The sequence below is a fragment of the Solanum pennellii genome, chromosome 10, assembly GCF_001406875.1.
Source record: "Solanum pennellii chromosome 10, SPENNV200".
Classification (NCBI taxonomy): domain Eukaryota; kingdom Viridiplantae; phylum Streptophyta; class Magnoliopsida; order Solanales; family Solanaceae; genus Solanum; species Solanum pennellii.
Genome location: NC_028646.1, coordinates 62,408,745 through 62,421,706, shown reverse-complemented (window position 1 = coordinate 62,421,706; position 12,962 = coordinate 62,408,745). Strand labels below are relative to the sequence as shown.

Genomic DNA, 12,962 nt, shown 5'->3' with positions numbered 1-12,962 from the left:
TATATATATATATATATATATAACATCTCGAGTATCAAAATAGTTTAGTTACTTTTGCTATATCTATTGTTTATTTTTATTTTATGATAAAGAGTTTTTCTTTTAATTTATTGATACAAAAAAAAAGTTCAATAAATTTTCTCTATAAATTGTTATAGCTGTGTGACCTTTTGAGATATTAACTTCAATTTATTAAGATGACAATTATTTACTCTCAAATAATTTAAGTGAGAAAATAGTGAACATGACAATAAAATTTTTATTCTCCTAGCTAGTTAAAAATGCTAGAAAAAATAATATTGTCCGTCAATTATCTACCTTGACCCAATTATATAAAATAGAAAAATCCCATAATAACTCAAGGCTATAATTGGAAATTTTTTTTGTAGAGTTTTAAATCACACACAAAACTAGTTAAAAAACAAAAAACCAAACACTTGAAATCCCTGCATTACTAACCTCTGTATTACTAATCCCTGCATTATTGATCTTTGTACCAAACGACCCCTAAATGTATTATGATGATATTTGTTTTTTCAATCCTAATTTCTTATGCCCATACAAAATTATTTGACTTTCCATTACTGTTACAAAGGCACGTCTTTCTCTTTACACTATTCGTTGTTGATGTACAATAAAGATATGTATATGTGTTACTAATTTCTTGTCACTATGAAGAATTTTGCTACATTTTATTTTTATGCCTTGTGGTATTATGGTGTTCCTTTGTTTTGTGAATGTTGTTATAAATTCATTTTTGGATATAATATTTCAGAATTTTAGGTAAGCATCATCCATTTTTTTCATTCTAATTTTTGGATATACTAACATGTTTTTTTTTTCTTGGTATAGGAATTTATAAAAGTAACTTGATCATCAACAAAGAAAAAAAGTTGATTGTCGAATAATGGTTGAAGAAGAAAAAAATTGAGATCTTTTTCTAAAATTTATTATTATTATTATTTTGTATTATAATTTTAATAATTTCTAAATAAAAATATTGCATTCAATCGCTTTAAAACGTGTGTTGTCTCATATTTGTCCAACTCAACCATTTTAATGTCGCATAAGCTTGGTCAATAATGAGAGGGGTTTAGAAAATAGAGTTTAATCGAATTTAAGGTTTTGGCAAAGTAATGAGTAGAAGGGTTCAACTCACAAACGGAGCCAAGTAGAGAGGTTTATTGCGCCATTACTTTATATGTTCATCAATTCCTATATTTTGGGGATGAATTTCTACCTATGATTTGGATAATATGGTATACTTTTGAGGTCCATATTCATATATTATATTAATTGGAAATAATATTGTCACTACAATAATTAGAATCACACGTTGTCCATACATGACAAGTCCGAGAGATACATACATACATACATACATACGACATTCAAGAAACTCGATGGTGAATTGGTCATGACTACCATTACACACAAAATCAATTATGTAGGCTGGAATAGCATAAAGAAACACCAATGCTCATTTATATGCTTGTTTATTATTTATTAACGGAAAAATATTGTCTATAATCAGATTATGATTTAGTATGCTGAAAGATCCATTTATGTTAATTGATCAAACACTCCTAAGTAGGTGTTGGTTGTCGATAAAAAAACAATTTGTGTTTATTATGGTTTTCCGTTTGCAAACTCTATCTAACATCCAGTTAATCACCTTTAAATGCTGCCTTTTCAGAATGTTGAAATGAACCACAAAAGAATGGATTTTCTTGCCTTGGTGATAAATGTCATGTGTGGAAATTTTTTAATGCAAGTAGTGCAATTGAAAACAAACTCCTATATATACCTCTAGAATATATACATTGAAAGTTTTATTTGTTATACTTTATTATGATATTGTAGTATTTGCTCTATTTGTTATGTTTGATAATTGCACGATAGAATTTCAAAGACATCACAAATTAAGTTGTTAAGACTTCTTGTGTGTTGATTTGATAATAGTTTACATGCATCATCGTTTCACATCTGCAATTTCATATTCATATTATACAAGATTGATCAAGAAAAACAACTCTCAACTTTCTTACAATTTAAATGTAATTAAAAAAATTAATGATAATAAATGTAAAAAATAATATTGACTATATATGTTAAAGGTAAAGGTATTTAATTAAGTCTCTACCTTCTATAGATGTGGCATATATTGACAAAATATATGGTTTGGTTAGTCGTATACAAAAAATAAGGAAAAGTAGAGTTAATTCTATATTTAAAAAGATTTCCAAGATTACCCAAATTTGTATTTTTGTAATTGAATCAAATATTCCATATATGGCTTTAGGCACAGTTGTTACTTTATATAAAATCAGTTTCCATGTTGAAAAAAGTGTATATATATATCTTTTGGCCAATATTATTTATCAATAAGAGGAGTATGGTGACCAGTTTTCTGTTGTATTTTGTTTGTTTTCTGATTTTTGTTACAACAGAAAGTCTCCTTGTTAATATCACTATACTTGAAAGTGCAGTTGCAAAAGGAGCTGGTGATTTTCCTTTCCTTTTTTCTCTTTTAAATCGATTTTTGTGGGCGAAGAAAGTTTCTGGATTTGGACATGTAATGTGTATCTAACTTTTTACGAAACACAAATAACAATTTTGAATGTTGTGTTTATTATAGTTTGCTTGGATGGAACTCCACCAGCATACCATCTTGATAGAGGATCAGGCTCAGGAGTGAATAGTTGGGTAATATCACTTGAGGTTAGTTTTTTTTTTTAATTAATTAAAACTCCTTTTTAAACTAAATTAAATCTCTGACAACTTACTAATTTAAAGGGAGGTGGATGGTGCCAAAATGTTACTTCTTGTCTTTCAAGAAAGAATACCAGGTTGGGATCTAGTGCAAAAATGGATCACCAACTTCCTTTCTCTGGGATGATGAGTAATGATCCCAAATTTAATCCAGGTAACTAATCTTATATTTCTCATTTTTACATATTTCATTGATAGAGTACTGTACGCAAATCGTATATATCATATAGTTTAATAGGCATCACTTTATAAAATTGTTTTCTATCGATAATGTTTTTAAGTACTCTACGCTCACTAGACATGTAGAATTACACGAGTTGATTACGAAAATAATGTATTTTTCTGATGGAATTATATATAGAGATCTGTTTAATTAATACAATTTTGAAAATTGTAGAATTTCATAATTGGAACAGAGTTTCCGTTAGATATTGTGACGGGGGATCCTTTACGGGAGATGTAGAAGCAATTGATCCTGTAAGTCATATTTTGAATACTATATTAATTCTTCAGAGCTCCCAAGTTTTTTTTTAAAAAAAATAAATAAATTAAAACTTCAATTTTGACAGGCTACAGGACTTCATTATAGAGGGGCAAGGATATTCAAAGCTATTATGGAGGAATTGTTGGCCCAAGGAATGAAAAAATCTCAAAATGTATTGAGTCATATACATATATTTTATTTATTGAATTCACTTTTTTATGGCTACATGAATATTCATGTATAGCATAACACTATTTTAAAGTGCTAAAGTTTTACAACATTATTGTTATAGTGATTTATTCTCGAATAAAAATCAATAATCTTTTTTATTTTGAATGTTAGGCTATACTTTCTGGATGTTCAGCGGGAGGATTGGCAACAATTTTGCATTGCGATAATTTCAGAATGTTATTACCAAATAATGTTAAAGTTAAATGCTTTTCTGATGCTGGTTATTTTATTCACCAGTAATTATTCTTGTTTCTCAATTCTCATTGATATTTTTGTAATTCAATTATTGTTACTATTCATTTAATTCTTCATAGTATTAACAGTTTAATGTGTGTTATGTCTAGCAACGATATTTCGGGGAAACCGTATATTGAACAGTACTTCAATGATGTTGTCACTTTACATGTACGTCTCTCTCCACATTTTCTTTTTCTTCAAATAAGTCTTTGGTACAAAAAATAATATGTCAATTATTAAACTATCATTATTTAATAATTTTCTCTTTAAAATTGAATACTACAAAAAAATGGAGTACATTTGAACTTATTTTGGTCTTGAAGGCTAAGGTGACACTTATTTTGAAACAAATAGAATATTATTTTGAAAAATGTATTCTTTTCTTACATTTTATTTTATTTTTAATTTTAGGGTTCAGCCAAAAATTTGCCTTCGGCATGTACTTCAAAGTTGAAACCAGGCTTGGTAAGTATAATATAATATCAAGAACTAAAACATCCAACATGTTTTTTTCAATCAAGCTCATCGCATGGGACGTACGTCTCAAAATAAAGTTTAGAATTTAAAATCTAAACTTATTACTATTTAAATGGTGCAGTGCTTTTTTCCAGAAAATGTGGCTCAACAAATTAAAACGCCACTTTTCATCATAAATGCAGCGTATGATCATTGGCAAGTGAGTATGTTAGATTTTTAGTAACATTTATTTTGTGAATGGTATTTGATATATTAATCTTTGAATTAAGGTAAGAAACATTTTGGTGGCTCCTGGTAGTGATCCTAAGGGTGCCTGGACAAGCTGCAAAGCTAATATAAAAAATTGCACACCAAATCAGCTCAAAATTCTTCAAGGTGAGTAATATTTATTCGTCAATATAATATAATACCCATGAACACTAGGTGACACAGAATAATAATTTTTGAACAATTTTTTTTATATAGGTTTCAGAAAGGATTTTTTAAAGGCATTGGAGGGGCTAGGCCCATCTTCAACAAGAGGATATTACATCAACTCTTGCTTTTCACATTGCCAATCTCAACAACAAGCCTATTGGTTTGGCCTCAATTCACCTAGATTATTCAACAAGGTAGTACTAATTGTAGTAGATGATTTATTTATAAGTTCAATCCAATTCACAATATGAAAGTCGTCGTTTTGTTTTGTTACAGACTATAGCTGAAGCAGTAAGAGATTGGTTTTTGGAGACAGATCAATATCGACATATTGATTGCCCTTATCCTTGTGACAAAACATGTGTTGAAGCCACTGATATAACTACTTCACAATACAAGTTATCCTGGGATTAGTTATATTGGGATAATAAGATATGCTACTCATGGATAGCGGGGGCAGAGTTGATAAACACCAGTCAATGGTGATTAGCAATGGACAGTGAAAGTACATCTCTACAAAAATCTTGTATGAATAACATTTAAATGATACTCTTAGATTTTTGTTATAAATCTTCATTTATATTTATTTGAAATCATTTAGTCGTTATAGAATAAAAATAAAAAGACCTAATGATTGAGATTTAAATGTCTAAACTTTGAAGTTAATGCCTAAAACAGACACTTAATAATTGAAATATAAATAACTAAGATCAAGATCTTCATTAGTGTATAAAATGAAGTCATAGTGGCCTTATAACTTCACTTATAGTCATACATGACATACTATGACCAACACATCAAGCAGCAGTTTGAAAGGAGAGTTTGGTTGTGTCTACCTGAAATGCAAAAAGCAAAGAGCTTTCTTGAATTACTCGAATCACTGACAAAGAGGAAAGTTGAGGTCCAAAGCAGAGATATAATAGTCAAGACGCAACAAAATGCATTGGGAGAAAAGAAGTATTTGCTTGTCCTGGATAGTTTGTGGCGTGTTGACTCTACATCATGGCATGAGTTCATGGCCACCTTGAGAGGAATCAATACATCTTGAGGAAACTGCATTCTCGTGACTACTCGTATTAAACAAGTGGCATCCACAGTATCAGCACATCTTCATATGTTGGGAAGATTGGCAAGAGATCATTGTTGGTCCATTTTCAAACCAAGAGCATTTTTTGATGGAGAAGTTCCAGAGGAAGTAGTGAGCATGAGAAAAAGGATTGTTGAAATTTGTCAAGGTCTATCATTGGCTGCAAGTGTATTGGGAGGCCTCTTATGCAACAAGGAAAAAAATGGGAGGTGATTCTTGACGACAACTCCCGTGTTGCAGGTGAATATGATAACGGGAAAATATCTTAAAGAAAATCCTAAAACTCAGCTATGATTATCTACATCTCCACATCTGAAAAAGTGTTTTGCTTACTTTGCCATTTTTCCAAAAGATTTTGAGTTTGAAAAGGATCAACTAATCCAATTCTGGATGGCAGAAGGTTTTCTCCGTCCATGTCAAGAGGCCTCTGTGATGGAAGACGTTGGGAACAAGTTTTTTCAACTTTTATTGCAAAATTCATTGCTGCAAGATGTTAAGCTAGATGAGCAAGAGAATCTAACACATTGTAAGATGCACGATCTTGTGCATGATTTGGCTAGAGATATCTTAAAATCTAAACTATTTGATCCAAAGAGCGTTGGAGGAGAAATTTTTTCTCAAGTTTGATACTTTGGATGAGACTCACCAAGGGATCAAATAGATAAGATAAATGAGCCAGAACGTTTGTCCTGGAGAAGCAATTTTGTATCTGAAGATATACTATTGAGCTTTAAGTTCTTGAGAGTTTTAAATTTGTCCAGTTCAGGAATCAAGGTGTTGTCAGCCAAAATTGGCAAGCTAATATACTTGAGATATCTTGATCTCTCCGACACCATGATCAAAGTCTTGCTCAAATCCATTTGCAAGCTCTACAATTTGCAAACATTTAGAATCAATGACTGTTTTCACTCAAGAAGCCTCCAGAAGATATGGCAAATATGATAAGTTTGCGACATATATATTACAACTATCATTACCAATCAAATCTTTATTTTGAGGTTTGGGGTTCAAATTTTATTGATCAGTTTCAGATGCCACTTAGTATGGGGAAATTGACAAGTCTTCATACGCTGCCATTTTTCTACCTAGGCGTAGAGAAAGGTCATCAAATAGAAGAATTAGGTCGTTTGGAAAACCTTAGAGGTGAATTGACCATCAAACATCTCCAATTAGTAGTAAATAAAGAAGAGGCTCGAACAACATATTTATTAGAGAAACCAAATATCTACAAGCTGGAATATTTATGGTCCCATGATGAATCACAAGACTGCGAGATCAATGATGAGCACGTGTTACATGGTCTTCAACCGCATCCAAACTTGAAAACCTTAGCAGTAGTGAACTATTTAGGAACTAAATTTCCTTCATGGTCCCGTGAAGGATTGCTACCAAATTTAGAATGTTGAAATTAAGTGGTTGCAAGAGGTGCAAAGATATTCCATCGCTTGGCCAACTGAAGTTCCTTCGGCATCTTGAGCTGATAGGATTCCTTGAATTGGAATCCATCGGACCGAAATTTTATGGTGTTGATGTTAATGATAATGGATCAAGCAACAATAATCTTAATATCCAAGTGTTCCCATCATTGAAAGAACTAGTGTTGAGGAATATGCGTAACCTTATTGAGTGGAAGGGAGATGAAGTTGAAGATTACAAAGTGTCCATTGTTAAAAATTACTTCAAGTCAATTTGAAATCCTCCGTGAACTAAGCATTGAAGGAGTTGACAGTGAAATGCCATTGTTGAACTTGTGTAGGTGTGGGGACACTTGCACTGGGATTCTCTTCCCTATCAGCTTATGCAACTTTTTGACCTAACAGTGATCCGAATACATGGATTCGGAATTGAGGCTCTTCCTCGTATTTCCCAACCTTACTTTTCTTGAAAGATTTAACGCTAGAGAGGTGCAAACGGCTACAACATGTAGATTTCTCAGATGTCAGGCCCAAATTACAATATGTGGTGATCCGTGATTGTCCATGCATGGTTAGAAGCTGTCTCGGATGGGCTTGGAAACCTTGTTCCTTAGCGAGAGTTAAGTTTTTGGAACTGCGATAAACTAGAGAATCTACCATCCAAAGATGTCATGCTACGCCTCACTAAATTACGGAACCTGCGAATTGGTGGCTGCCCACAGTTACAAGAAAGTTGCATCAATCTGAGTGGCCCAAACTCCGATGGTCCAACATTTCCCATATTCCAAAAATTGAAATAGGCAGCAGTATTCAGGACAGAGGTAAGTCTCGGTGACTAATATTATTTTCCATGAATTCCTGAAAAGAAGTTCTGCATGTAATTTAATATGGGAAAAGGGTCTGATATACCCCTCAACTTTGTCATTTAGAGCTGATATACCCCTCGTTATAAAAGTGGCTCATATATACCCCTAAATAATTTTTCAAAAAAAATTAGAAGTAACAAATATAAATTTAACGGATAAATGATGAATATTTTTTTAAATAGTATATTTATGTAAGTTTCCCTTTTTTATACACGTGTGAATCTATAAGGCCGTAGCGGCCTTCCCTTGACCTACCAGTATTCCAGCACACAAGTTCTCAATCCTATGTCATTTAAAGCATCATGTTCAGAGACGCGCGCACCTGTTAAATTGAAATCTCGTCCAACATAACCATTGTAACACAAGAATCATAACCATGAATAACAGGGACATTCAGACATTGGAATACATCTGGATTATCTTGAACTTGAATGGAACTAGTAATCAATTCCCTACATGGAAAGTGATACATAGTGATGGACACCTGTAACAGAGTTAGTTTTGGCATCCATTCAAGTAATACTGAAAAGGAAAAAGATCAAGTTTTAATCATACTTGTTTTCAACCAATAGTCATGGAAGGCAGAGATTAGGTTCTTCTTCATCGGAATCAAACTCTACCTGCAACAAGTCAAAGATGCAACCCCTTTAGTTTTATATGGACCTTATCATACATTTGTTCAACTTAAAAACATTTACTTTGACGGAGAGAATTGATTTTTTATAAAAAATAATCCATGTGATAAACCTAGTCATAGTTCCAAGAAAAATTGTTGCTTTGTTGTAAGAAACAGCAAGAGAAGAGTTCCACTACTTGGTTCTGTGCTTCAAATGAAAAACTCACATTTTCTTCCTTAAACCACTTCCCATGGCCATCACGCTTCCAGCCAGCAGATGTGAACTTAAGCTCCCTTTCTCGTCGTTCCTGGTTGTATGCCTGAGACATGATAGTTTGATTTGTTGTCACTCCGATCTGAACACACTGACTACTTCTTTGATTAGCTAGAACACTTGAAGTATCAACCTTGGTACATTTGATCTCATCCCCTTGAGAAGCAGTACTTTGTGCCAAATTTTGATGAAGTACATCAGAAGCAGCTTTCCTTGTGCGTCCAATCAATGGTTTGCTTGCTGATCTACATAACTGGCTGGATGTCAAGGTTTTCGAGGTCGCAGTATCACATTCTGACAAGGCTATTCTCTTGTTTATCTCATCTTGCCTCCCTAATTCTCTTTCTCTAAGCCTTGTCTCTGCTGCTCGATGGCTTGAACCTTTGACATGTACCTACAGAAGCTTTCTGATTATCAGGGAAATTGTCACAGAAGAGAAGAACAAGCATCCCGAAGTTGAGTATTTTAACATGAGAATTTTATTTTTTATCAACTAACAAAATGATAAATGATCAAAGTACATCTATCAATGAACATAACTGCATACTCATCCAGATTTTGGAAAATCGTAAGAATGGATGATGTGTGTCAGTATAGGATGTCTATCAATTAAACACAGAACTTCACTAGTCGAAGTCACTGATCCAAGGAAGTATATGTCCTTCATCAACTGGGAAACAGTGAAAAATCTGAAAAGAACCTAGTCAATTTTTCTTTCTTTGTTTGCAAGCAGGAAGCACCTTAGAAGAGCGTGTGGCATGATTAAGATAGTCATACTCTACCTATCTTCCATGGCTCACTTGGACCTAACAAAAATTCTCTGTCCAAAGAAGCTGCTTCAGATAATTGGGAATTTACAAGGAAGAAGATGGTAGGAGAACAAGCATCACCAGAAGTGAAGTACTATAATATGAGAATTATCCAAATACATCATCTTTCTTATACATCCTATTGCACTTTTGACTCTAACAATAAACAATATACTCCATATGTTGCAATCGGAGTTTTGAAAGGAACCGCTTAGAGCCATATCATCTCTTTGTCAGCTTTAGCAACACACTTCTACAACTTTCACTGTCATGATATAGCTCCCTTGAAAAAGTAAACAAACATCTAATAGTTGATTTTCTTTTACCAAGATAGGATTTGATGCTCCAAAACAGAAGCATTCATCTGAGGTTGAACAAGAAGATGTGTCCTATAGCTAGGGAGGAAAAAGAGAGCATGTCTAGAGTTCCATATTCATCCATCGTCACAAGTTAATGGTATGCACTAGACTTGATATTGCTCACGCAGTTGGTGTTATCACTAGCTTTCTCGACAATCCCAAGAAAGAGCATTGGGAAATTGTGAAGTAGATATTCAGGTATCTAAGAGAAAGATCGGATGAATGTTTGTGTTTTGGAGCATCAAATTCAATCTTGAGGGGCTATATAAATGCTGATATGGTAGGTGACCTTGATAACAGAAAATCTACTACGCAATAGATATTTGTTCACCTTCTTTTCAAGGGGAACTATATCATGACAATCAAAGTTGCAGAATTGTGTTGCACTGTTTACAACTAAAACAAAGTATATTGCAACTACTGAAGCAGACATAGAGATGATCTGACTCCGATAATCCCTTCAAGAACTTGGATTTCAACAGATGAAGTATGTTGTCTATTGTTGCAGTCAAAGTGCAATTGATTTGAGCAAGAATTTCATGTACCATACAAGGAAAAAACACACCAACGTGAGATACCATTGGATTCGTTAGCAAATGGAGAGTGAACCATTTCACATAAAAAAGATCCATACAAGTGAAAATCCTGTGAATATGCTGACCATGGTGATAACTGGTACCAAAAAACAAGTTCAACTTATGCAAAGAACTTTTCAACATGAGTTCTCCCTAAGAAGATGGAGATAGCTCTTTCTAGTGCATGACATAGGAGGAGGAGATTGTGGGGTTCATCTGCATGTGCTAATTTACATGGCTTATTTTTCTTTTCCTTCATGTCAATTTTCAGCAAGATCCGGAGGAAATTTGATTTGCAGCAAATGTTGGAAAGGTGTGGCAAGTTGTTGAGTGCACAATGCATATGTTGAAATTTGCAACAACAAATTTCAAGTAACCAAGCCTTTTGGCTGGCTGAAATGATGGACAGTATTTTCTATAAATAGAGAGCCTCTGCTCTCTCATAAGCACATCAAAATGGAGAGAAAAGTATTAGAGAGCAAAGAGAGGTATACCATAGACTAGAGAAGAAAATAGTCTGCGAAGAAAAATAGAGTGTGACAATATTTTAGAAAGGTGAAAATCAAAAGTGGGTTATTTCGTTTGATTATGTAGTAGTTACTTGGAATATTGCACTCATGACTATCTAATGTAAAATTCTTTACTATAGTGATATCAGTTGCTCCTCTTGGTCCGTCGTTTTTCCCTTATTTAAAAGGGTTTTTCTTTTTTGGTGTCATTATTTTCCCATTATTTTGACTATGAATACTTTTGTGTTAGTCCGCGTTTTCCCGACATTTTTTCCATCAAAACACATCCTTAGGCCACTCAAGTACAGTAAAAGAAGAAGGAAACAATTTGGAAATCATCCTTCTTTAGTAAAGCTAAAAAGAACCATTGACAAGGCAATTGTTCATATCTCCAACTAACTAGGATTTCCAGAAATCTGATGCAAAAACATCCTCTACTAAATTTACATGTCCACAAATTAACATTATCAGTGAACTGATGTAACCCCTATTAAACAAGCTCTACATAATCTAAATTCAACTTTCTATTAACTACTGGCTAATCTGAAAGCTTCTCCTTCCAAGAAAATTGTAATGGAGGGACGTTGAAAAACAATGAGATGCAGTACATACTCTCGTTTTCTCAACGAAAACTACCAGTATTTGCATGAGGTAACTAAAACTTGTCTTACTCTTTAGCGGCTTAAATTTGTACTTTAAATTCGTACCACAGTTGAATGACCTGTTAAGATTGTTTTGTTCATTGGGAATTTAAGAAGGGAGAACATATATTGAACAATACCATTTATGCCAAAAAGGTATGAAGTTAGAATAATCTATTGCAAAGTTGATTCACTCTCCTACTATTTCATCTCATATTTGGTTTCAAATTTTTTATAAAGTTTAAATATCATGATCATGAGCTTGTACTTTAAAAAAAGTCATCCACATCAATCTAAAGTTGGTCCATCAAATTGTAAAGCACATGAGGTTAAATTTCTATTGTTTTAAAAGTTCCTAAATGAACCTAATTCATTCTAATTTCATCTAAGGAGTTACCTTTGTTATAATTGTTGACTACATGCAAATCAATATAGTAGTTTTGGCAATCTTAGTTTCTTAGTTGATTGGCTACTTGAACTTTCACCTTGTTATTGGTGAGGTTTCGATTCCCCCACTTTGCAATCCCCTCCCTCATTTTCCATACTTCACCTACCACTCAAAACAGTGGATGGAAGATCAATTTTCGTTAATTTCAGAAGATATGATAATGAAATGACCAAAATCAAAATTAAAAGATACAATCGGAGCAAAATTAGGTTTATGTTTTACGTACAGAGAGCATGAGGGGAGTGTCGAGGACCGGACGGTGAGAGCAAACGATGCAGACGAATTTACCGCTGGAGAGCTTCTTATAAGCAGAAGAATCGATGTTGTCAACCATCAATTCATCGACTCTTCTCTTCCTACATTGCGCTTCCCTCGCCCAGCTATCTCCTCCAAACACACTCATGGTTTCTTTATCCCTCCGTCTCCTCTATACTTCGCCGGAATCTATTAATTCAACTCTCTTGAATGGATAACGTGAATAATGAATACTCACCGTCACCGAAACCGAAATTTAAAGTGAAATGAAATGTGAGACCCGAAACACTGCAGGCTTTAGCAGAAATAAGAGCCCAAAATACTCCCCAAGATTCAAAGTGATCATTGTGCATTCGGTTTTAAAAAAGAGTAACTTAATCTGAACCAAAATAAATTTAGTTTGATTTGATTGTTTTTTTCTTGTTTGGTTTTTTTTATTTGGTTAATTGGTTACTTCAATAATTACAAACATAATATAATATATATATAT

General features: G+C 33.3%; 2 protein-coding genes across 6 annotated transcripts; one reads left to right on the top strand and one right to left on the bottom strand.

Annotated features, from left to right (window-relative positions):
• Nucleotides 1-2,395: 2,395 nt before the first annotated feature.
• On the top strand, nucleotides 2,396-5,032 carry LOC107001459 (pectin acetylesterase 8-like). Its single transcript, XM_015199495.1, has 12 exons — nucleotides 2,396-2,504; nucleotides 2,639-2,721; nucleotides 2,797-2,926; nucleotides 3,170-3,249; nucleotides 3,342-3,428; nucleotides 3,599-3,723; nucleotides 3,832-3,892; nucleotides 4,136-4,189; nucleotides 4,323-4,400; nucleotides 4,471-4,576; nucleotides 4,667-4,812; nucleotides 4,895-5,032. The coding sequence occupies exons 1-12, from the start codon at nucleotides 2,396-2,398 to the stop codon at nucleotides 5,030-5,032; spliced, it is 1,197 nt and encodes a 398-aa protein (XP_015054981.1).
• A 1,862-nt stretch (nucleotides 5,033-6,894) lies between these two features.
• On the bottom strand, nucleotides 6,895-12,795 carry LOC107032275 (sodium channel modifier 1-like). Of its 5 annotated transcripts, none has more exons than XR_001458342.2 (5): nucleotides 12,444-12,791; nucleotides 8,830-9,270; nucleotides 8,542-8,606; nucleotides 8,309-8,470; nucleotides 6,895-7,978 (listed from the first exon to the last, which is right to left on the bottom strand). XR_001458342.2 is itself a non-coding variant. In XM_015233862.2 (5 exons), exons 1-4 carry the CDS (start codon nucleotides 12,618-12,620, stop codon nucleotides 8,559-8,561), a joined length of 579 nt encoding a protein of 192 aa, XP_015089348.1. In that variant the 5' UTR covers nucleotides 12,621-12,795; the 3' UTR covers nucleotides 8,069-8,470; nucleotides 8,542-8,558. The 5 variants fall into 5 exon arrangements, 4 of the variants coding, with proteins under 4 accessions (XP_015089348.1, XP_027767871.1, XP_015089346.1 ...); XM_015233862.2 differs by lacking the exon at nucleotides 6,895-7,978 and having other exon boundaries at nucleotides 8,069-8,470; nucleotides 8,830-8,922; nucleotides 9,010-9,270; nucleotides 12,444-12,795; XM_027912070.1 differs by lacking the exon at nucleotides 6,895-7,978 and adding an exon at nucleotides 12,255-12,319 and having other exon boundaries at nucleotides 8,069-8,470; nucleotides 12,444-12,568.
• Nucleotides 12,796-12,962: the final 167 nt, after the last annotated feature.